This window comes from Papaver somniferum, chromosome 7 (genome assembly GCF_003573695.1).
Source record: "Papaver somniferum cultivar HN1 chromosome 7, ASM357369v1, whole genome shotgun sequence".
NCBI lineage: Eukaryota > Viridiplantae > Streptophyta > Magnoliopsida > Ranunculales > Papaveraceae > Papaver > Papaver somniferum.
In genome coordinates, this window is record NC_039364.1 from 46,216,501 (window position 1) to 46,241,341 (window position 24,841).

General features: G+C 34.7%; 1 protein-coding gene and 1 long non-coding RNA gene across 15 annotated transcripts; one reads left to right on the top strand and one right to left on the bottom strand.

Annotated features, from left to right (window-relative positions):
- Positions 1-6,153: 6,153 nt before the first annotated feature.
- On the bottom strand, positions 6,154-10,238 carry LOC113297187. 14 transcript variants are annotated; one of them, XR_003333364.1, is made up of 10 exons: positions 10,222-10,238; positions 9,409-9,531; positions 9,068-9,316; positions 8,907-8,959; positions 8,666-8,803; positions 8,503-8,586; positions 7,495-7,602; positions 7,063-7,128; positions 6,627-6,851; positions 6,154-6,511 (listed from the first exon to the last, which is right to left on the bottom strand). It is a non-coding gene; the product is annotated as an uncharacterized LOC113297187 (long non-coding RNA). The 14 variants fall into 14 exon arrangements; XR_003333363.1 differs by lacking the exon at positions 10,222-10,238 and adding an exon at positions 9,662-9,842; XR_003333372.1 differs by lacking the exon at positions 10,222-10,238 and having other exon boundaries at positions 9,068-9,127; positions 9,254-9,316; positions 9,409-9,655.
- A 12,630-nt stretch (positions 10,239-22,868) lies between these two features.
- On the top strand, positions 22,869-24,825 carry LOC113292703 (transcription factor DUO1). The gene is made up of 3 exons (XM_026541574.1): positions 22,869-23,218; positions 23,787-24,012; positions 24,102-24,825. Exons 1-3 carry the CDS (start codon positions 22,962-22,964, stop codon positions 24,627-24,629), a joined length of 1,011 nt encoding a protein of 336 aa, XP_026397359.1. The 5' UTR covers positions 22,869-22,961; the 3' UTR covers positions 24,630-24,825.
- Positions 24,826-24,841: the final 16 nt, after the last annotated feature.

Below are 24,841 nucleotides of genomic sequence, written 5' to 3' on the forward strand. Positions count from 1 at the left end.
AAAATAGTTCTAGTAGGTAAGCCACTTCTAGCAAACTTCGAAATAAAAATCTGAATATGGCGTGGGACTTTGAGTTTCCATATGCACTTCCAAAGAGTGTTGCTTGGGGAAGGTCTAATACCTCTGAGACCTAAGTGGGAAGATTTAGATTCTCAACAGAAGCGTTGTCAAAATGGGTGTTCAATCTATAAATACTCCAAGATCTAGTATCAGGATCAATGAAATAGGATACTTCTAAGCAGGGGGAAGGAGGGCCAAGAGGATTAGGTCTAGTATAACCTAAGGTAGGAATCCAATTATCACACTAAGGATCAATAATCTGACCACCACTCACAACCCAATAAATGAAAGGTTTTATGAGCTTTTTAATGGTATATATGATGACATCTCCAAGTCCAGGAGCAGGTAAAAGGGAATTTAGCATTCAAAAAGTCAATATTAGGAAAGTATTTAACCAAGTCCAATAGCAGGTAGAAGGGCACTTAGCATTCAAAAAATCAGTATTAGGAAAGTATCAATTTAACTTTAAAAATGGTGTCAAAAAGAGAGTTAGATTTTCAAGAAGTTTCCAAGCATTCCTAGCTAGCATCACAAGATTATTTAATTTAGCTTTTCTAAAACTCCCCACTCTTACGAGAGCACAGAGTATCCCAACCAAGCAAGTGAAGTTTTCTATCTTTGGGGTCTAGAGTTTTCTCCCGCCAGAATTTACAGAGATGAGAGTCCATTTTCCTACAAAAAGCTTTAGCAATGATAAAAGTTGTCATTTGGTAAATAGGAATGGCTTGACCGACATGTTTAACTAGAGAGGTTTTGGCATCTTAAGATAAAAGTTGATGAAACCAAGAAGTGATTCTAGCATCAACAGACTGCAACAAACTCATACGAGTCTGAATTTTAGACATTTGGAAACTAATGCGAGTGCCCAAGTATTTTTTTTTCCCATATCCAATGATCTAATAGTAATGATAGGAGAAAGATATTGAGTCAAAAGAAGGGGCAAATCCTTGCTAAACAAGATTCCAGCCTTATCAAAGTATATTTCCTGACTAGAAGCAGAACAATATTTATACAAATAGTCTTTAATGGTAGTAAAATCATGAACAATAGATTTTGAGAAAAGTAAACAATCATCAGTAAATAGCAAATGAGTAATGGGTGGAGGATTCCTACACACCTTTGTTCCTTGTACTAATTCTAACCTATTAAGTTTATCAATATAGGCAGAAAAAGCTTCAGAACAGAGAATATAAAGGTAGGGGATAAAAGATCTCCTTGCCTAAGGCCTCTTTTAGGTTTTAACAAACCAGGGGACTTCATTTAGTAAAACAGAATAGGAGACAATGGTCAAGCATTGGAGAAATTTAGTGCTCACACAGACCCATATGTCTAAGGACTTTCTCAAGAAAATTCCACTCAAGGTTGTCATAAGCTTTAGACATATCAAGTTTTCAAGTTTGGTAGCAGCTAAACCTTCTTTCTCATGATAATGGTTCACTATAAAAACCACCTCATTAGTAAGGAGAATATTATCCGGAATGCTTCTCTTAGCACAAAAGCACCTTGGTTTTGAGTAACCAACCCATCCATGAGAGGTTTTAGTTTATTTGCAAGAATTTTGGAAAGAAATTTATAGGAAAAATTACATAAATGGGTTTATACTAAGATACAACCTCAGCCAGAAGATTTCTAGGGATAAGGTCAATATTAGTGTGATTAAGGAAGTTGGCCACATGGCCAGTTCTAAAGCAGTTTTGCACCACGTCAATGACAGTGTCCCCAACAATATCCTAATGCTTTGATAAAAAGGACCTGTGAACCCATCTGGTCCTGGAGTTTTGTTTCCCCATATTTGAAAATCAGCATGTTTAATTTCTTCAAGGTATAGGGGTATGTTTAAAAGATTGTAGTCATTCAAGGAAATTTTGGAAGGAAGATCGGCTAGGACTTCTTCTTGGAAAATTGGGGATTAGAAGAGTAGAGGTTTTTGAAGTAATCTACAAAGGATGTACCAGTACAACTTCTATCAGTAAGGATATATCCAGAGTTATCTTTTATCCAGCATATGGCATTTATTTTTGTTTTGTATAGAGTGACCTTGAGGAAATAGTGAGTATTTTTATCTCCTTCCAAGAGCCAAACCTCTTTGGACCTGTCTTTCCGGTAGAGTCCTTCCAAAGAATACACATAATTCAATCTAGCTTTAAGTCTTGAGACATGCATGGTATCAAAAGGATCAAATGTTCGAATTTTTTTAAGATCCTTCATAGTGGTAGATATATTAGTTTTAATATTACTACATGAGTTTTTCTTCCATTCTCTTAAACCTTTCTTGGTATTAAGTATGCAATTAGCTTTCAGTTTATAACCAGTGGACCCCACCACATGAATAGACCAAGAATTAGCTATGATGTCTGTACAAATAGGGTATGTTATCCACATGACCATGAAATGGAAAGTTTTAGGCATACAATATCCATTAAAATTAAAACCTATATACATGGGACAATGATCAGAAGAATCCCTAGGTAAATTATCAAGACAAAGATTGGGGAACAAAACTTCAACATCATGATTTATAAAACATCTATCAAGCCTCTCAAGAATCATATCAACACCACTCTGCATATTAGACCAAGTAAATCTAGGACCATAATATATTAGATCATGCAAATCAAAAACAGAACGAAAGGTTTTAAGATACAAGAAATCATTATCATCCAGGTCAAGACCACCACTCTTATCTTTAGGACCCAAAAGGGAGTTAAAGTATCCTACAAAGAAAATAGGTTCATTTCAACGGACAGGAGGTTGTTTTGATTAGCCCAAAAAACATCCCTAAGAGTTTGGTTTGGTTCACCATTGATAAAATGTATGTAGAGTTTGGAATGAATAATGTCACTGGTGGTAACATATATGCCTCTTGAGTTGAGCGAGATGATATTGAGATCCAATTCATGTTTCTAGGCTAACACCAGTCCACCACTTCTACCAATATAAGGAACATTAAAGCACATGGGAATCCTAAATTTTCAGTTTTTCAGCAGTTGTATCATTTCTCATTTTAGTTTCAGAAAGAAACAGTATATCAGGGTTCAAGTTCTTTAGGAGAATACTCAATTCTTTATTAGAAGATCTTTTTCCTAAGCCTCTAACATTCTAGCAAAGCAAGTTGACATTGTTAACAGGGTTTAATGGGGTGGTAGTAGCAGCATTTGGATTAGAGGAGTTATCAGAAATGAGAAGATATGAATGAGGAGTTACCTGATTGGTAGGAATAACACTACCATTAGTCTGAGAACTAGTATAATCACCACTTGCTTGATCTCCTTGTGTCACATTCAAATCCAAAGAAGCAGCCTCTTGAAGAGAATTATTGTGGACATTATGGTATGCCAAGGATTGACCAGCCGTTACATGAAAATGACCATATGGGTTAACAAGTTGGTGAGAATGATCATGTTGGTTAGGCCCATTGATTGGTGGAAGGTGCTCAAGATTAGTAATAGATGGGCACATGGAATTGTAGTCAGGTTCTGGAGATTCCTAACTTTCTGGGGGGACGACAACAATTCTGGCCAAAGCAAACTTAGCATCCCGAGTACATTTTCTAGCATCAACATGAGGGCTAATCTTCCTCTTCAAATTAGTGAGAGCATCATGTTCAGCTGCTAAATAAACAATTAATTCTCTAAAAATAGGAGGAGGTGGTATAATTGCGATCTTAAACCTTCGTAGACGATTTAGAATCATAAGAATGATTAAACTGTTGTTTCTCAGAGGTAGTAGGTGTTGGAGACGTTGTCTTGTGAATAACAGGAAGACCATTCTCTGAAGTAGTCACAACCTGATTTTTAATTTGACCCACTTCATGAATTTTTCAGATTTGGAGATCTGCTGGTAAAAGGTCCCATATTGAGTTTTTTGTAGATGGAGTTATCATCCAAAGGTGAAGAAGTATCCTGAATGACAACAACTTTCCCTTTTTCCTTGGAGCAAAGATTTTCAGTATCCTCTATACCATGACATTATCCCGAACAGGTTGAGCATCCGGTGGGTTGGCTAAATCTTCCATAGATTCAGAGTTGGAATATACATGAACTGTTGTGGAGGCATCCATCTTGAGACAGTAATCCCGGAAACAAGACTTTTATCGGACAAAGATTGACTAGATTTACCTGCTTGTTGAACAAATCTTGGTTTAATTTTGGTAAAACTGATATCTTTGTGATCGATGTTACGGCATGAGAAGCAAAAGGATATTTGCACCATAAAATATCTACATTATAGCAATACGACTTTTGCCTCAAGATACAAGATAGAATAGATAGACTTTTGAGTGATAAATAAGTTCAAGTCTCCACATACCTTTTTGTCGATGAAGTTCCACCAGTTCCTTGAGTAGTTATTCGTCTTTGCATGATGAACGCCATGGAGTCTAGAGATCAACTACACTTATTATCCTAGTCCGAGACTTAGCTATAAGTAGACTAGAAATCAAGACTTATAGTTTTGGAAATTAAACTTGACAAACAAGCTTGAGATAGCAATGCTTGCGATTTCGACCAAGCAGTGCTCTAACATAACTCTTGACTGAAGAAGTAAGAACTAAGAATTCATTTCAAATATGACCAATCATACACCATTTCCAATTATTATCATTTTAAGCAACCACAACAGTTTTATCTATGAAAACAGGTTCATTGAGAGCAGAAGGAAGTTTATTTGGTAAGGTGAGCTTCTCAAACATTTGATTAGAGAGGTCTTAAATTTCTTTGTCCGTGGAATAAGATTTTGGAGGTTTTAGTTGTTGAGCTTGTTTTTCTGTTGGAAAGGAATTTAATGGAGATGTGTGTTGAGTACTCATCTGAAGATGAAGATTAAGGATATATGAGAAATGGGGAATAAATAAACAGGCAGATAGTATGTTCGTCTAAAATGAATGGTGATGGTGATGTATAAGTTGGTGATGCAAGATAAAATGATATATTTGGTCACCTGTGCGGAGATAGTGATATTTCACTTGGGTAAGATGGACTATCTGAAGAGAAATAGCCATATCATTCTTAAAAATAGACTAACTACATGGAGAACTTAAAAGGGGACAATTAACAAGAGTTTGTAGTGGTATAAGTTCATAGTTCTTTTGTGTAGTATGGTAACCGATTTTTTGGAGGGTAGTAGGTATCTCGCTAAAACAACATTTCTTTGGAGATACTGAATATTGGCCCTTGATAGAGCACGTGGGTCAAATATGGGGAGTCCACATATATTTTTGGTAAGGAATATGACTCCAAATTTAATCTGATAAACTTAGTACCAACAACAAATATTCTCTTTGTAACGGTAGGAGATTGATCCATGCCACATAAGGTAGATGAACATTTATGATAGTTGTTATTGTATGCCCAAATAGTAGACTTACTCAAGACAACAATAATAAATATTGAAAAATTAGGTGATGAGAGAAATAGGTAGGGATGTATTTTGGTGACATATGACCAGATTTGCATGTGTCTAGCTAGATGAATAATGGTGTACGGAAAATGAGGATGAATAAAATGGAGAGGGTTTTAAACAATGGCATAATACATGAGCCAGACGTGTAAACTGCAACTAACTATAATGCATCTCAGTAGGTGCTTTATTCTTTGAATCTGCAACAAAGTTAATGGAGATTATTAGTGTTACACTTAAGGCCATGCAAGTAGATAACCAACTAGGACTCCTCTTAATAACCGTGTCGTGGAGATCTAAACGATAAAAACTAGTGGAAAACAGTAGTGTCGCGACCGTTAAAGCAAGTTATATATACGAGTTAAATGACTTGCTTTGGAAGTCGGGGAAAGGGTCATTGTTTAAGCGTTTTTTTCATCTATCACGTGGCTATGCGGGTGGCTGAAAATCATATATCAACGACCGATGTTAACTGTCAGCACATTATGACTGATCCCAATCAGTCGTAGATATAAATCTTAATATTAAAAAAATGATTCAGATTGGTTGTCTGGCCTGACTGAATCTGACTAAATCTCAAATCAAACACAAATGAAACTCAAACTAGAATTCAAATGAAACTCGAATTAGAATTCAAATGAGAATCAAATCAAACTCAAATGAGACCCAAATTCAATCAAATAAAAATGAGAATCAAATTAAACGCGCACACAAATAATCATTCAATTTAATTTCCATGGTTTTATTGGGTTCAAATTACATAAAAAGGATTAAAATCTTGAGTTCTGACCAATGTAAATCTTAAAAGAAAAGCCACTAAACAAGTGTTAAAACCAACATTATTACCTGAATATCTCCATCCCAATACTCATCATCTCCAACAGTTGCCAAAATTGAAGGAGCTTCATTCGCGGTTCCAGTGAAGACAAATGGGATCTTCATAAGCATTATTGTTGGGGTCTGATCCTATTGGAGATTCCAAAACCAAATACCAATGCTTCATTGGAGATCACTATTGCTTCTGATTTATGTTTCGCAAACCCAAGTTTAAAACCTGAAAGCCGAAATATAACCTTGAACTTAATACGATTTGTAATCAGACTTAGAGAAACTAATAACAACTAAAATGATAACAAGTAATGATGCTCAGATAGGTTCTTTTGATTTACCTGAGTCCGAGCGGAGCTTGTCCATTATCTGTGTTTCTCAATCCCTATCTCTTATCAATGACATACCAACAAAAGCAAGTTGCATTCAGAACAAAACTGTGTAATAGCCAAATTAGGAGATGGAACATGTTTACTGGCAACAAACCTCGAACTTCTTTGTTGAGCTTTGATATCCCTTACAAATGTCACTTTCATATAATCAAATTCGTCTTCAACAAGTAACCCCTGGAATCCACAATAGCATTCAGATTCAACTATTTTTGCAATAAAATTTGCACGTATACCTACTGAAGTATTATATATACAATACACGAATACCCCACTAAAACATTCTACAAGGCATGAATACTTCCAAGAAGAAAGTCTTCAACATAGTGTTATAAAGAGTAAATCTTAAGAACCAAAAGTAAAGGAGTTCTTGAAGCTAAGCACTCACTTTCCTTTGATGTGATCCCCGTGTCTATCAAGTACAACACACCCCTGAGCACAGCGCAGTACTTATCTGCAAGATTTGAGATGAAACTAATCACAATGGTGAACTGGGAATGGAAAAATGGCTACAAAGTCAATACAAAGACAAAGTCCAGCGAAATAGAGTTGTGTGAAAGAAAAAAAAAACTAAAAAATCCTGACTAGACCCACCTGGTGATACATTCGACACACAAAATACTCATGCATAACTCACTATTGTGAACTAAGAGTAGGGTTCAGTCACAAGGAAACTAACATGATTCTAGTATGGGAGTATCTTAATCAAACTGTCATTACAAAAATTAAAATGTAGTGACATATGGATAGGTGTGCATCCAACGGAGAAATATAGAATACACGAAGTTAATAAGTTGCGACAAGAGCGGTGAATGGTTACCTGGGTTGTTTCAGCACAGCTAGTCCTTCAACTTCAGAAGTCAACCTTACGACACCGTACTTCTTCACTATTGCTTCAGCTATAGTTTCGCAGACCTGAGTTTAAAACCTGAAAGACAAATTCAAACAAGCAAACATGATTAATTTCCCGACAAGTTCAAAAAGAATACATGGCACATGACACTGTAAGAGTACCTGAACATGAGAAAAGTAGAGAGCAGTTATAGGTATATATGCAAGCTAATCCAGTCATAGTAATACGGAAACCAGGAAGAATCACATCAGCATGCACCAGCAAATACCAAATGGGGAACTAAAAAAATCAAATCTACTTATAAGTTCAAACTTCAAGTTCCGCATTGCCAATCTTCAAGGTAGCAGCTACTGCAACAAGTTAAGTTGTTCTGGTCTGAAATCAGTTTTAAGAGTAATGTTCTTCATTCTTCAAGCGTAAGAGCTACTACAGGACCATCCGTTTGGTAATCTAACAATAATCTGAGTCAGACTTGGCTATAGGACAAATGAAATCCGAAGTAGGTACAGAATAGTCTCACAAAATTGAGACTATTTCTTTTATAAATACCAAAAGTTGAATTCTAAGTTGTCATTTCAAGGTAAATGTTATGCACTGGGTCTTTCAGACCGAAACTCATTTATAAGCATTCATAAACTAGATTTTGCTTGCTTGAGTCTGCCTATCTCAACATGTTTCATGATGTTAAATTCTAATGCTGCAAGCTAAATCACTAAAAAGCCACCTAAAATTTAAAAAAAAATGCAAGCAAGAAAAACTAAATAACCAATAAAAGCTCATTGTGATGGTCTTCCGATTTCAAAGAAAGCTATAAGAGAATATAAATACTCCAGATTTTAGATAGTAAATATCCAATTATAGATAGATAATTTCATTGGTTCTGCTTTTGAACATAAAAAGTATTTTCTACGGTCGGAGACCTAAATAACAACAATTGAACAACGATAGACGAGTATGTATTAGAAGGCTAGCCACCTGATGTGAAGACTCAGTTGATGATACAACTGTTGAAGTTTCAGCATGTTGATTAGCCCTCTCGAACACTTCCAAATGAAACTCCTGAATAAATCAACAGTGTCGTTAGCACAAGGAACCATACAATCTAGCCATTCACCATCAACTTCAAACAAAGATACACCTGAAACTCTGGTAGATGAGGGTACTTCTTGGTAATGCTGGTAAAGTCCACTTCCGGGATCTTCTTGTTTACAGGTCGGGCCTACATGGAGGCAAAGATACCTCATTCATTTCAAAGGTAGTATTCTACTCCCATCAGCTACATGACCATAAACTAACTCAGATTATCTTTGCAAGCAAACTCATGGCACAATATTACTGAAAACAATAAAGGAAAATTGCAAAGAACTAAAAGACCATACATATTCACTTATATGCTGGAAGAAGAAAACACTCAAATATGAACCCAAAGTAGCTGCCACTTGCAAAACACAACCATATACAATTCCGTCAAATGAGATTTTAAAAACTAGAAAAAACAACAGATATATACAAGTCCAAGAAGTCAAAAAAATAAAAATACCCATGGATGATTCTTTCAGAGGTGATGTGTTTTTCTCAACTGCCTTCAAAGCTAAACCACCTAAGAAACAAACATCAAAAATAAAATGAGTCACTTCAATAAGAAAATAAAAACTATTATAAAAAAGAAACGACCTGGTGATAAAGGGTAGTAAGAGTTAACAATAATCTTGCTCTTATCACGAACAATAATGATTTCATCACCAAGAGCACCAGCTTTATTCGCAAACTGAGTCTCCTACTTCATCACCTAAAACCCAAACTGAAACAACATCAAATCATGATATCAAAATACCCCTAAAACCCAAATTGAAGAAACAAAAAACAAACTAATTAACTCACCTTACTAAACATAATGTAATGAGAAATCTTATTAACAAACTGAATCATATTCTACTTCATCACTACCACCACACCATCATCATCAGGAATCACAATAGGAACCGGTTGAAGTAAAACGCAACCCTAATCAAGAAAAACATCACTTAATCGAAACTATTACCAGGAAAATCATAAGCTTAAAATTTTTCCTAAGGCGTTTCATTGCACAAATTTTTTGAAAGTCTTGCTGATTTTGGGATTGGGGAATACTAACCAGATGTTGTGATATACATATCATTTTCGTGTGTTAGTAATATATATTACTAACCAATTGTAAATCTGACGCGTTATCTGTTTTAAAGATGTCGCGGTGTTGAAAATATGTAGCCTCAAGCTCTGTACGTAAGACAAGGGATCTAAGTCGGATGCCGATCCGACGGGAGTCCAAATCCCCTGTCCATTACAGTTGGTAATCGGAGCAAAGGTTCCGACTTATCGGGACTATATTTTGTTTTCATGTTTACTAAATAGTTGACTTTCCACAGATTCACCTACATTGGCATGTTTTGATCTTGGTAAAAATCGTAGAAATATTCTGGCATGTCGTATTTCAGTATGTATTCGGTGAACGGGAACTTTTCTTTTTGTTTGTGCTACTGGTTTGTTATTCTTAGTACTGTATGAATTTGAATTTTCTTAGTTGTGCTACTGATTTGACTCCAAAGTGGTTGGAATGTAGTAATCTTGTTTAAACATGTCCCTGTTTTTCCTAAGGCGTTTCATTGCACAAATTTTTTGAAAGTCTTGCTGATTTTGGGATTGGGGAATACTAACCAGATGTTGTGATATACATATCATTTTCGTGTGTTAGTAATGTATATTACTAACCAATTGTAAATCTGACGCGTTATCCGTTTTAAAGATGTCGTGGCGTGGAAAATTTGTAGCCTCAAGCTCTGTGCGTAAGAAAAGGGATCTAAGTCGGATGCTGATCCGGCGGGAGTCTAAATCCCCTGTCCTTTACTACCCTAACCCTAAAATTAAAAATCAAATTTTTGTAATTGAAGATGGTGAAGAAGATTGAGTCATAGATAATTACCCCAATTAATCGCAAGAAGGATTTTATCATTGACAAAACAAGAGAAAGATGTGAGTTTGGCTTTATCTGGATCTGGGTCCATTGTAGAAGAAGAAGATAATGGAGGTATTGACTTCTATTTCACCTTCCATATCTGGATTTACTGTAAAAGAAAAAGATGATGGAGGTCGAACGAGAGCAAAATATTTAAATTTGCAGAAAGAGAAAAAACCAAGACAAAGAGGTGAGTGAGTTCTGTGAAAATAGGTGCGAAAAAAGAAAAATAATGAAAGAGATAAGGTTCTTTCAGTTTTAATAGAGGGAAATTTAATCGCAGCCGTAGGTCAGTATGAAGTCCAATCTCGAGAAACAGAAACATCGACGACCACCAGTCGAGGGATCGGTCATAGCCTGAGGGCAAAATTTGTAATAAAATTAGTCATTCAACGACCAACTTTAACCGCTCAGGAACTTTTCTGAAATCCTGGACTGTCTTGACCGGTCAAAGGACAATTAACCGTCAATGAGGGTCGTGATTGTGGGTTATAAAAACCCCATTTTCCACTAGTAAATGTCTAGATACTCTTTGAGAGTGGGAGTTAACTAAGAGTAATTATGATCTTTGAAAAAAAAGCGTCTGGAAATGAATTAACACGGTCTGCCAAGAAATGAGACGTTTAACCATCGCCATAAATAGGCATTTATGGTTAATCTCCTCGCTTTATAAAAGAGATATAAAGAGATAATAACACCGTTAACACTAATTATACCCAAAGAGGAAATATCTTCTCGAGAGATTAGAAATAATTGAGATGACTGATTTAGGTAACGATGTAGGGGAATAAAAATGTGAAGATCAAACGATTAATTCACCGGAGATTCAACATGCAAGAAGAGTCATTGAAGCCTTATGACCTTTTCAAGCAATGAGATTGAGAGACTAATTCCTTTCTTGAATCAGGAGTTGAATAGAAAAAGAGAGCATGAATAGTATGAGCAACAAATACTTGAGAATAATGGGGAGTTTCAATTATGAGTGAGTAAGTGTGATGCAATAGGTGCATGTAAGGCAAGAAAAATACAAGAAAGGAAAAATAATTGGAGGTGCCATTGGAGAAAAACCAGAAGTGCAATAGAGAATGATAGTGAGAAAAAAAAAATAGAAATATGTTGAGGTAATTGAGGAGGAAAGCAGCAGTGAATCGTCAACAGACCCTGAGGAGGAAGCACGAGAGATTGAGAGGCAGAACCGAGTGGAGGATATGATGTATTGTTGTTACCTAGTTGAGAAGATGATGCCCGTAATGTTGTCAAGCACCATGTCAGAACCATTGAATGTGGATTATGATGGAAAGGAAATCCCTGGTTTAGATGTTGATGGTAATCCGGCTACAATAGATGCGAAAGAAGATGATATGGATGAAGATGAGGAAGATGAAGAGACGAGAGATGATGATGAGGAAAACAACGGCAATGGTCCCGTTGCTTCTTCAAGCAATGAAAGTGGTCGTGACTTCTACTAAGATGAGGATGAAATTGACAACAACAGTGATGATAATCAACGGTGATCATTAAGGAAGCATCTATGATCTCTTTAGAGAAGAAATCTTGTAGATTAATTTCGTGGAGATTTCTAGTACTTCTTTGTGAAAAACTACAAGGGTTCTGGTGGTGCGTTGAGTTGCTGATTTTGATAGGTATAGTAAGTCTTTCTTTTTACATCATCATGTGGACTTTAATGTTGTTTTTTGAAGTTACTGTGAAAAAGGTTTGTTGAAAAGGAAAAGTAGTTGAAAGTTTTATTTTGAGGATTCTGATGATGGTCGGCGGGAGATTTTGGAGTGGTAGTGAAGTTTATGATGGTTGTGGTGTAGTAGGGATTCGCTTATTTATTTTTTTCTGACATGAATGTTTTCAGTTTGTTTAGTTATTTTCGGGATGAAGCTTTTATGTAATAAAGTAGTAGCTTGCTGATGTTTTTCTTGACTTGAATTGGATGTAAGGAGAAGTGTTTGGTTAATAATCTTGCAAGTGTTGTTTATATGATTATTTAGATAGGTATCTTTAAATATATAAAAAAAATTGAATGATTGGGTTCGTATAAACTGTGAGGTAATTGAGAAATAAGATGAACAAACGTCTGATTAATCTGTTGAAGAGACGAAATTGGAGAAAGTTCATGACCGGGAAATATAGATTCAAAATTGTTGAAAAAACATGCTTACGTCGTAATGACTGAGCAGAGCATGACTGGAGTTTTACGCATTTCAGTTCTTTATGTATCTTACGCTATAACATATGTATGTTGATTAAATTGCGGTACGAATGCTCCATTTAGAGCATCTCCAATAGTTGGATCAAGGTCATCTTATACGGAGGTCTTATTAAATTATTTTTCCCGTGTGATCGTTACAACACGCCAAACAAAAATAAAGATGATATTCTTAATTTAAATTTGATCTATCATCTCCAAAATTTATTTAACAAATTTCATTTAAATTTTAAAACAAAATTATGATGTGGACGACCCAAGGTCATGGAACGTATAATCCAGGCTTTCTCTTTTACCACAACTTAGCCATCTTTTCTACTGACCTTGGGCTTAGCATTGGAGAAGAAATTTTGATGGAAAATGCCTTAAAAATCCTTGGTGACATGTTTTTTTTAAGACCTTGACCACAACTATTGGAGATTCTTTTGGCATCAACTCTCATAGCATGATATATAAAACCAAAATGCCTTCTGATAATCTCGTTGAAAGTTTTTTTCCCTAAGATGCTAAGAAGCCTAAATTAAATAGGTTTGGATTTTTATTTTATTTTTGTAAAAAAAAAACTTATGACGTGAAACTTTAGTAGTTCGTGCACGAAGCTGAACTAGTACGTTTTGATGTGTGGAAATGTTAACTCAACCTCGTATGGATTCTAAATTAACTCAATATAATGTTGTATATGGGCCAAAAAAACTAAACCTAAAACTTAAATAGTAATCTTTAGGAACAACTGAAAAAGAGAGGGTCCTTATTACACCATGCGACTTCTCGTTTGTGAAATTGTATGGAAAAATCCTTGTGCAATCAATAAGTATAGACTAACAATAAAAGATCATTGTGCCTAATTGTATGTCAAGGTCAACCTAGTATGTCCCCGAACTGTGCAAGATCTGAAATCCACCAAGAACAAGTCTTGTTATATATATTTCAATATACGAATTCAACAAGAACAAGTCTTGTAGGATATGGAAACTCTGAGCTAGAAAAACTATCTAGGTCGATTAACGTGCTACGCTTATGACATTTCAATTACAAAGATAAACAACATGATGCATGGAAAAAAAAATACACCAGAAATCTTGTTAACGAGAAAAGCTGCAATTTACAGAAAACTCGCGGGGCCTAGTTCAGTTTGAACACTGTACTGTGTTAGGCCGCTATAAATACTAGCTGATCGAATTTTATATAGTGGTAAGAAAGGTTGTCGTTCACTCGGGTTTTGTTGGAATTGATTCTAGGCTTAAATATAAAAAATACTAAAAATACTAAAATATATACAAAATATGTCACAAGATGAAGAATTTACTGGGACTCGGGATTTCACTGTTTTTCATGTTCAAGTGGTTCAGAAATTAATCCTAGGCAATTATAGCTCAAAACAAAAGAAATATTAACTCTATTTTTTGCCAAAATAGATTTCGTAAAACATCAATTGTAAATTACAAGCATAGTGTATCTAAAGCACCTAAGACTAAACATACACTATCTAACAAGATAACAATTGATTTATAGAAATCATAAATCATTTAAAATCGGTGCAAAAAGTAAATAAGGAATTAATTAAATTACCCCAAGGATGAAATACAACTTCCTCCGTTGTCCCAGCGATAGGGTTTAGCTCATCATGTTGTTGGAAACACGCTCAAAAATCATTATTATTGCTCAAAGGGTGTTTACAAATGATGAAAAGGGATAAATAATTCAAAACCGGGTTTGTAACAATTATATTTGTTACAAACCAAAGAACGATACAGAGGATGTGTCACTGTTACTGTTGCTCTAAGACCCACGACGCTCTGTCGCAAACTCTGTAGCAAATAAGTTTGTCTTCCTGTGTCGTTGTCACTGTAGCATGAACGACAGTGCATGTGGGTCAAATATTCTTTGTGTTCTTCGTGTAGCAGCAGCAATGGAGGTTTCTGCAACTTGATTTTTCGACTCTGTGGTGCTCTATTCCTCTCCCAAACTCTCCATCCCCCGATACAACTCCTCAAAACTCTATATATACTCGAAAGGACTTGGCAGGACCACATTAACTCCATAAATCTTCACAATAACTCGCAGTTAAGAAAATATATTCTCGGGTTGTTTTCTTTCCTTTCTTGCCTACGCCATGCATCTGTAGCTGTCAATTATGCGTATAATATCTCCACAATGCCTCTGTTGCGACTCAACATACTCCAAACACACACATAACACATTACAAACACACTTTAACTCAAGCAGAACCCGTGAAGAACTCGTGTCCTCTATTTGCTTCCCCCCAACGATCCATCCCAAGTTCGTTGATTCCGACGACCATACCAGGCTTGTTTAGTCCATTCAAGTCCAGACCAACGAATTTCTCCGATTAAATCTCCTCAGAAATTGCCCAGAGATCGAACCCTAAAATATGTTCTTCGCTGCAACTATTCCCGCCAAAATCTGAAATTCAAATTAAGAAGATGACCTCCCCTTATTCTATACGGGTCTGCCAATAGTAGTTTCCCTGGAAATGGGTTACCCCTTAGTAATTGAGGTGCCCCTTAACCAACACTGAGAGTCCGAATAACAAGTGTCTTGCGGGCGCCTTAACCACCTTTTCGAGCCGAATTTTCCAAAAATGTTTATTTCCCAAAAATGCCTACAAACACATAAAACACCAAAATTAGTACAAAATCGAGTGCCAACAATATATAGTATTGAGAACAAATTAGACACAAAATTGTCTATCACTAGCCTACTATGAGACTTGAGACTGGAATGTAGTTAATATTATATCAACCCTCTGAACAATTCAGCTTCGGTCGTGCTCCATACGTCTCTTGATCTCGCAAGACCCTACGCACTTGATTCTCCTAGCTGATGTCCCTTACAGGCATATGTGTTGTTTCAACCACAATGAAGATTTTTAACTTACATGTGCTATTAAGAATCCTATTGATCTCTTTCAGATATGTTTCAGTCAAGGTAATATAAATCTGTTTGCTATAGAGGAATCTTCAATAGAAAAAAAAGATGTCTAGGAAACTTCAACAATTAGGATAATTTACTCTCTTCAAAAGTTATAAATATGTTTAATCAACTCTACCTCACAAGAACAAGCTAAACAAGTTTAGATATTTATCTTGTGGAATCAAAAATTCTGAGATGAAGAGTACTTTCTAATTTCTATAAATATTATTCCTTGATTTGTAGTTCTTGAATGGTCATATAACAAAAGAGACAACCCCCTAGAATAGATAAATAAGATTTCAGATACAAGAACTATCATGTAAAACATAATTTGATCGGACTTCACGAATCCCTTAATATAGCCTTCAAAGTCGTAACATGATATAATTTCACAAGGAAACGTAGGTCTCTAGAGGACGACTCTAATCTAAAAAACTAGGACATAGGGATTGAGAAATTTAGTCGCACAAAGCCTTCTATTTATAATAAAGAACAAGGAAAGGTTACTAAGAATTCAAGCAATTGTTAGCTTATAATCAGTGTTCGTACGTGAACTTGTTTCCTTATTTACGAACTAATTTGATGTTAATCAAAACTCAACTTCTCTGATTATATTATTCCAGAGAATGGAAATCATGTAAGCATGTGAGAAGTTTTCCTTATATTACAAAGAAGAATGTGCACCCGCGTACTTGCCATAAAGAACCATGCACAAGGGTTACCTCACATATGGACCAAGTAAGATCATGAATTATCAAAGCCAAAATGGTGTTCAATAACACTCAAGACCAAGTTTATTCAAAATCCCATAAAAGTTTGTGAGTAAAAATTGTTTTAAAAGGATCCAAGAGAGCTACAAAAAGGACATGATTTGCAAACTAAAATCAGTTCGTGTACTATTTGTTTCTCCAAAAGTTCAGGAACATATCTAAAAACACCTACTTTGTGAACCAAAAAAAAGTTCATGTACTTTCGCAATCCTAAAAATATCAAGGACAATACTAAAAAGTGCCTAGTTTGTAAACTGGGTTTGTGAACTCAAAACTAGTTTGTGTACTTTTTGCACTTGGTATTAAAAGATCTTTTTTTTTTTTATTTTTTTTTGAAGAAACAAGATTACTTCTTTATTTCGTTAAAATAATAATAATTCATACATCATCTTCAAATACATCAACCACGAAAAGCATGAAAAATTAAAAAAATTAAGTATCAAATACATGGATTTCAAAGATAAATCTGATGATGTCGGGGGAATGGCTTGTGATTTAGTAATCTGCCATATTGAATTGTCTTCTTCTTCAGTAAGATATACATGTCCCAAGCGGGAGTAATTTGCGAAAAATGTTGTTACCACAATCAATTTCGGTATGCTTGTTCTTCACATAAATGTAAATTCATGTCATGCCGAAGTATATTGTCCTGGATGAAATATCTGAGACGATTGAAATGCCATGAAGGATATGAATTTTTTTTGGGAAGTATTCAAGAATTAATCTAAATGGCATATAAAAACCATTACAAGATAAAACAAATACATACTAGAAAACCTAATATCGTTTTATAAAAACGATTGTTTTATTTAAAATTAACATACATATAATTACAACTGTATTCAAATCTAACTAGAAGATCTGAGGAAATCAGACCAAATCTGGTAGATTTGAGATATTGGATAGGAATTCTGAAGATTTAGGAGAAAACGGTTGGAGTTTTTTTTTTAATCAAAATTAGTTTGTGAACAATAAAATTTATCTAACTGCTAAAGGTCTACGAACAACCATTGCTTGAATCATATTTCAAGATCAATCAAGAACATGCTTGAACTCGAAAGTTCGTTTTTCAATTCCTCAAGTTACACTAAACCCATACGACATTGTTTCATATGGTATAATGATATAGATAATGAGAAAGTATGATTAGTCAGTCTTCACATACTTTTATTGATGAAGTTCTCGCATATGCCTCCATTGTCCTTCAATCTTCAAACTTCAAGGGTATTCGATCAATTCTGATACTCAACTACCATGCTTTAAACCTAGACCGTGACTTGACTTTAGTAGAGTATAAATCAAGATATAATATTGTGCTACTAACATTGACAACAAGATTGATACACCAAAACTTGTGAGTTTGACCGAGAGATGCTTTAACAATCTCCCCCTTTCGCAATTTCAGTGAAAAACTATCAATTACATATGGTTTAAAAATAATAAAAACTAAACTTTCAGCTCAGTCTCTATAATGCTTCTTGATTTATTGAATCTTCAACATCTCTTGAATTCTTTCTTCAAGTTCTTCTACAATTCTGCATGTTTTCGTTCAGCACCTTGTTGTTGAAGATCCGTAGATTGATAATAACTTATGAGAATACTCAAGTTAGAGTATTTAGAATTAATAATCAATATTTACTCAAGTTGTTCTGCCAGTGCATAGTACTTTTACGTATTTTAAAGTCTGTTGTACTTAAAGCTATACTATGACGATATGTTCTCCTTCTTTGGTCACGTGAAATACTATGTGAAAGCTAAAAAACCAGACTGGAAGTCCATAGTGAAATGCATATTAGATTTCCTGAAGAAGTTCATAGAGAATGGCGTATGGGATACTATAAGCTCGAGGATAGTGATACTTTTGCATACTACAAAGAAAACAGAATCCGACCCAGAGTGTGGTACAGATGAAGAAAAATGAAGAAAGCAATTGGTCAAATTGTGAAGAATGCTTGATTTTAGACAAAGAAGTGTAGCATCTTTTTGAAATGTGCATGTATGTATTAACTATAATGTAGTGCCATTGTCGTAGTATTTAAGATACACTCGCAATCTACAGTTTTATCAGTATCATATTCTTACGAGTAAAAACTAGATTCAATGCAAGGGTCATTGAATTTTATTTATGTTTAAAAAGCGGATGTAAATTAAAAATATCATATAATTACAATGGAGGTGGTACTTTTTTCCCCCAGATATAAGTCAATATCATATTCTTACGAGAATAAATTAGATTCAATGCAAGAGTCATTGAATTTTATTTATGTTTGAAAAAGCCGATGTAAATTGAAAAGATCATACATAATTATTATGGAGTTGATACTTTTTTTCTCGCACAAGTAATAAAGAATTTGGCAAGCTAGAAATCCGGGATATCTTCGAGATAAATGCCGATGATGCTTTTTTTTTCTCAAAAGAAATATACGATTAACTTCCTCTCATATCCATCGATAATACATATGATCTGCATTTTTATTTCCCCTCAAAGAGTTATCTAGTGATAGATTAATCATGAGAGAAAATGTGGATCATGTACTCATGGTCAACTTTAAACAAACCAAGATCAACTTTAAACAAGTCTAAATCAAACATACAAAGGCTAAATCAGAACCACTGTTAACAAACCAATATCAACTTTAAACAGGTCAATTTATGAAGATGACATAAAAAATGACAGATATATTATAGATGATAATTTCAGCTAAAATCAAATACATTAACCTTATTAAAAAAGTTAAAATTGATCAACCAACTTGACTTACCATCCAGTTTGTATAGAGCTAGAGATTTTGTGAGAATGAGAAAGCTAAAATTCATCAACCAACATTTGGTCCTCCCCAAAAGAGTAATACATTGATTTCACTTATTTTGATTTATACAGTTCGAATTACAAAGGGGATGTTAGGCGATTTAGTTTTTAGTAAACATTGAATTACTATTAGCAAATGTATTGAAGTTTGTACTTTAAATTGAAAAAACTAAGATAAAGAGTTGAAGTTCGAGATACAAAGAAAGCAAGATCAATCAAATGTTGAGCACGAGTTCAACATGTTTAAACACAAGAAGAGAAGATTCTCAAGAATAAACAAACTAGGTGCAATCAAAGTTTCAACAACCGTTAGTCAATCAAATCAATCGAAAAATAATAAACTGCAATTATCTAGTTTCCCACCAACGGTACTCGTAGAGCTTCTTGATCCCATAGAAGTCTTTAAACGAGCGGTCGTAATAGATTTCGCCTAATTAGGGTACTTTCCTCTCCGAATAGACGGCTCCACTAGAAACAACAAAAAGATGAAGTTTGTCTGACTCTTAGGATAGTTTGCTAGAAATGCAAACTTAGGTATTTATAAACCAAGGATGTTTGGACACCAAGGAATTTCCAAAACCGAAAGTATTCTCAAGATATGCAATAAATGCCCATTCGGTTTTCATAATCCCAGTAAATGCTTTGTCCAATATTTCTCGAAATCTCTCAATAGAAAATCTCCAATTAGTAAATGCACATTACTAAATTTTATTCTCTAGAGATATGCATTTAATTGCTGGTAATTAAAGCATATAAAACTAACAACCTTAATTAAAAGATCCTTAATTTATTTTGGAACGGGATCTCCTTGAGTAATTAAGGAATATCTTTGAACAATAAAAGATGAGAGTTACTGTTCGTATTCAAAGTATGTTTACATCTTTTCTTTTTAAATCATCTTTCATATTTACAATCTTGGAATCGATTATACCACACTTCCAAACAAGTTTAGAATTGGTTCGTTTATATTTCAAGACAACTATGTGATTGATCAAATATCAAATCACATTCATGAGTTCAATCGGTTCTACCAATCACTGGGATCGGTTATACCCTAATATGGAACACTTGTGATCGGTCACACAAGTTACCGAGACCGGTTACATCAGTTACCAGGATCGGTTACATCAATTGCCAGAACCGGTTTCCATATACACATGGTATTGCTTGTAATCGGTCACACCAGTCACCAGGATCGGTTATACCAATTACTAGGACATGTTACACCAATTACAAGGATCGATTACACAACTCTATTGTGATCGGTCATACCAATTACTAGGATCGGTCACACCAATTATAAATATCAATCATACAATTTCAGCTGATTACTTAGGATCGGTTACACTAATTAATCAAAACTAATCATACCAAATCATAAGTCAGGCATTGTGATTAGTTATACCAAGATACATAACAAGTTACGATTGGTTCTACCATCTCACACATATTGGTAATCCAAAGATTTGCATTGAATAGCCATACCAATAAGCCTAGCGATTTCCCTTTCGATTCATAAAACAAGTTCATGAATGTACTTCCTTTAAACAAATGTAAAACATTGTTTCCTAGGATGAAATCTTCACCTTTACCCATTATCATAATCATCACAACGTTCATACGATTATGTCGATGTCATATCTACGAAGTTCAAAAGATAAGCGTTATACTTCGTAGTCTAATTCCTTAATACTATGATCATATGATCATGTCTCACTACTAGAGTAAAATATTCATTCACAGCTTCGCAGTTATGTTTTCAATATAACACGACTTGAAAGATACGTTAGGAATGAAACAGTTCAAGTCAATATTACTAACCTCAAGAGGAAGGATGATGTCGTCGTTGTAGCTTGTTACTTCTTTACGTTCTTCAGGTATTCGAGTAATACTCGTATGTCTAAATATTCCTAGACTTTCTATTCTAACCTATACGAAGTTGTCTCTAGTACATAATCAAGCGACTCTTAGATTAGTTTTGATTCACTAAAATATGACAACCAAACTTGACATAGAGACGCTTGGTGGGTTCAACCGAGCTATGCTCTAACAAACTAAAAAAACAGACATGAAGTCCATAGTGAAATGCATATTAGATTTCCTGAAGAAGTTCATAGAGAATGGCGGATGAGATACTATAAGTTCGAGGATAGTGATACTTTTGCCTACTACAAAGAAAACAGAATCCGACCCAGAATGTGGTGCAGATGAAGAAAAATGAAGAGAGCAACTGGTCAAATAGTGAAGAATGGTTGATTTTAGACAAAGAAGTGCAGCATCTTTTTGAAATGCGCATGTATGTATTAACTATTATGTAGTGCCATTGTCGTAGTATTTAAGATATACTCGCAATCTACAGTTTTATTAGTATTATATTCTTACGAGAAGAAATTAAATTAGATCCAATGCAAGGGTCGTTGAATTTTATTTATATTTAAAAAGTGGATGTAAATTGAAAACATTATATAACTATAGTGGAGTCGGTACTTTTTTAAAGTCAATATATCATATTCTTACGAGAATAAATTGCAAGGGTCTTTGAATTTTATTTATGTTTGTGTAAATTGAAAAGATCATTAATTACAATGGAGTTGGTACTTTCTTTCCCACGCAAGTAATAAAGAATTTAACAAGCTAGAAATCCGGGTTATCTTCGAGATAAATGCCGATGATGCTTCTTTTTTTTTTTTTCTCAAAAGAAATGTACGATTAACTTCCTATCATATCCATCGGTAATACATATGATATGATCTGCATTTTTATTTCCCCTCAAAGAGTTATCTAGTGTTAGATTAATCATGAGAGAAAATGTGGACCATAACTCCTAGGAAAAACCATGTATTCTCATGTTCTTCAGTTTTTTTTTTTTTCCTTGGATCTGAATGTTCTTCAGTTTTATGTTTGAGATTTAGGGTTTTGGAGTATATCATTGAAACCAACACTGATAATTTTCTTCTTGGTTTCCTTCTAATTCTGCATTCCGCAGAGGAACAAACAATGTGAACATCTTCATCGGAGGGGTAATTTCTACTCATTCACTTTACATCGGGAGCGTGGCTTGTAACTGAAAGAAAACGAAACCACGAGGCTGACCTTAAGTCCGTGAAACCACAACCACATTGTCAACCTGCATATGGCTCTTTCACATAAAGTGGGCACTTTTCATTTGGTTGTCTTTACAGAGTACTGTACTCTGGAATTTTGATCCGGTACCATGTCATGAATTCTATGGAACAAACTACCAAATTAAAACACGTTTTCATAACTCCGAGAACAGGAAAGTTATTGACAGGGATAGTTCATTAGTGCTGTTGTCCTAGGAAATAATATTCTTAAACAAAACTGTTCTGACAAAAGATTGTAACATAGCTCTCTGTGGCCATTTGATGACATGGCAGTTGTTATATAGTATTCAAAACACTAGTTACCATGACAGTCACGTACTCAAAATCAAAATCCAATTCAGAGTCGTGGTTCTTTTTCGGGAAGATTAGGATGACAATGAAAACAAGGTTAATAACGTAATTTTCACATATGTTTTCAAAAAGCAGAGATAAAAACGGAAGGAGATGTGGTTTGTGCCTTTGTGGGAAGGGAATAGTGGGGGAGTAACTGCTTTAACCGTCGCTTGTCAAAAAGAAAATTTAAATTTTCTTTTTTTTAACAAAACCAAAAATCAAAATGTTGAAGTTTTGAAGAGAGAAATAGCAAATGAAGAAGAAGAGAGTAGAATCAGGGTTTGGAAAAGAAATGGATGGAATTATAAGACAGAATAAAAGAGATAGAGAAGATGGAGTAGTGATGAGAAAAGGACCATGGATGGCTGAAGAAGATGAAATATTAATGGCTTATGTTGATAAGTATGGACCAAGAGATTGGAGTTCTATACGTTCTAAAGGTCTTTTACCTAGAACTGGTAAATCTTGTCGCCTTAGATGGGTTAATAAGCTTAAACCTGACTTGAAAACGTAAGCATTTCTTCTTCTTCTTCTTCTTCTTCTTCATACTCTCTCATTTACTCACTTAGAACTTCCAGAATCCTTTAGCAAAAAATTGCATGTAAAGTTTTGCGTTGTGTTTGATTTTACTTTTACTACCTTTTCTTACTTTTCCTCTTTTTTTTTTCTTTTTTTTTGTTTTTTGATCGACCAAGTGTTCTTCATGTTCTAATGTGGTTGTTTCATTTATGTTTTTCTTTCTTTCACTTGGATTTAAAAGATTATGCATTTTTTGGTTACTGGTTTTATAGTCTTATATATGCTTATTATAGTGTCTCTTGGAATTTTTAGAAGTTTTCACTGATTAAAAGAGATTCAGTATGGTTGTACAAGTACCCTACTTTTTTTTTCCTGGTGTTATTTGTTTATTTTAATCCAATAATTATGTATTTTTCTGTTGGGTTCATTTTTTCTTTTCTTGTTGTTGTATTTCCAAATATTTAAGTAACTGGGAATTTTGTTTCTTCTTTTTTAATTTGCTTTAATACCGAAATACTTACATTTTCTTTTGTTTGAATCAATAAAACACACAAAAAAGTGGGTGTAAATTTTCAGCAGAAGAGGAGAGGATTGTGATTGATTTGCAGGCACGATTCGGGAACAAATGGGCAAGAATAGCGACGTATCTGCAGGGAAGAACCGATAACGATGTCAAGAACTTCTGGAGTACCAGGCAGAAGAGATTGGCAAGAATTTTGCAGACACCAACCATGTCCAAGTCACAGAAAAACAATGGAAAATTCCATGGACTGCCTTCCTTAGAGGTACACAACTTTCTTGCCACATTACACATTTTTTTTTTCAAGCTTTCAACTTTCTAATAATTTATTTGCTGGCTTATGACATATTGCAGCCTCCTAATCTGTGTCCAACTACCATGCAAGAAGAATCGGCTTCAATGAGTAATTCTTGTCAACCTTCAATGAGTAATTCTTCTCAACCTTCTTGTTACATGGGAAACAATGTACCTATCAAAATGGTGGCATTACCAGATTTAGTGAAACAAAACAATCTTAACAATATGGAAATTTTACCCGAACTTGAGCTCCCTTCAACAACTGAAACAAAACCATTCAGTGATCATCCGCAGCCACTGCAATTCTCTTTTCCACAACTTCCTGAACCAGAACTAGACATTCCGCTCTTATCAGAAAATCAAAACCTCGATTTGGATGTGTTTGGTCGTGGAGAAATTTCTGAACCTGAAAACGGCTCACACTTCCCTTTAGATTTACCCTTTTTTGGGTTAGGAAATGCCGACAGAGACTTGGTGAAGGGGAGCAGCATAAACACTGAAACCCCAGATAGTTTCTTCGACGATTTTCCACCAGACATGTTCGATTATATGGAACCGCCACTCCCTAGCTCATTCCACTGGTGATTTAGTAAAGTTTGTTATTGTGCCTGTGTAAGAAACACTGCTTTGTTAGTTTTTGTAGTAAGCATTTGATGTTTCTAACTGCTTCCAGTTTTAGATTCTGTACCGATAGCTTTGCATTTCCTTCAGATTAGTAATAGACTGAGAATAGACATCTCTTTATTTTATTCAGCAGTAGCAGAAACGATTCTTGTGGGGAGTACAGAGTTTTGGAA

What these genes read in the sequence shown, in the direction of transcription:
- LOC113292703 (XM_026541574.1), top strand. Translation starts at nt 22,962, where the DNA reads ATGAAGAAGAAGAGAGTAGAATCAGGGTTTGGAAAAGAAATGGATGGA. An exon ending in CTTAAACCTGACTTGAAAAC is followed by an intron (nt 23,219 to 23,786) that starts GTAAGCATTTCT and finishes CACACAAAAAAG; the next exon opens with TGGGTGTAAATTTTCAGCAG. An exon ending in ATGGACTGCCTTCCTTAGAG is followed by an intron (nt 24,013 to 24,101) that starts GTACACAACTTT and finishes GACATATTGCAG; the next exon opens with CCTCCTAATCTGTGTCCAAC.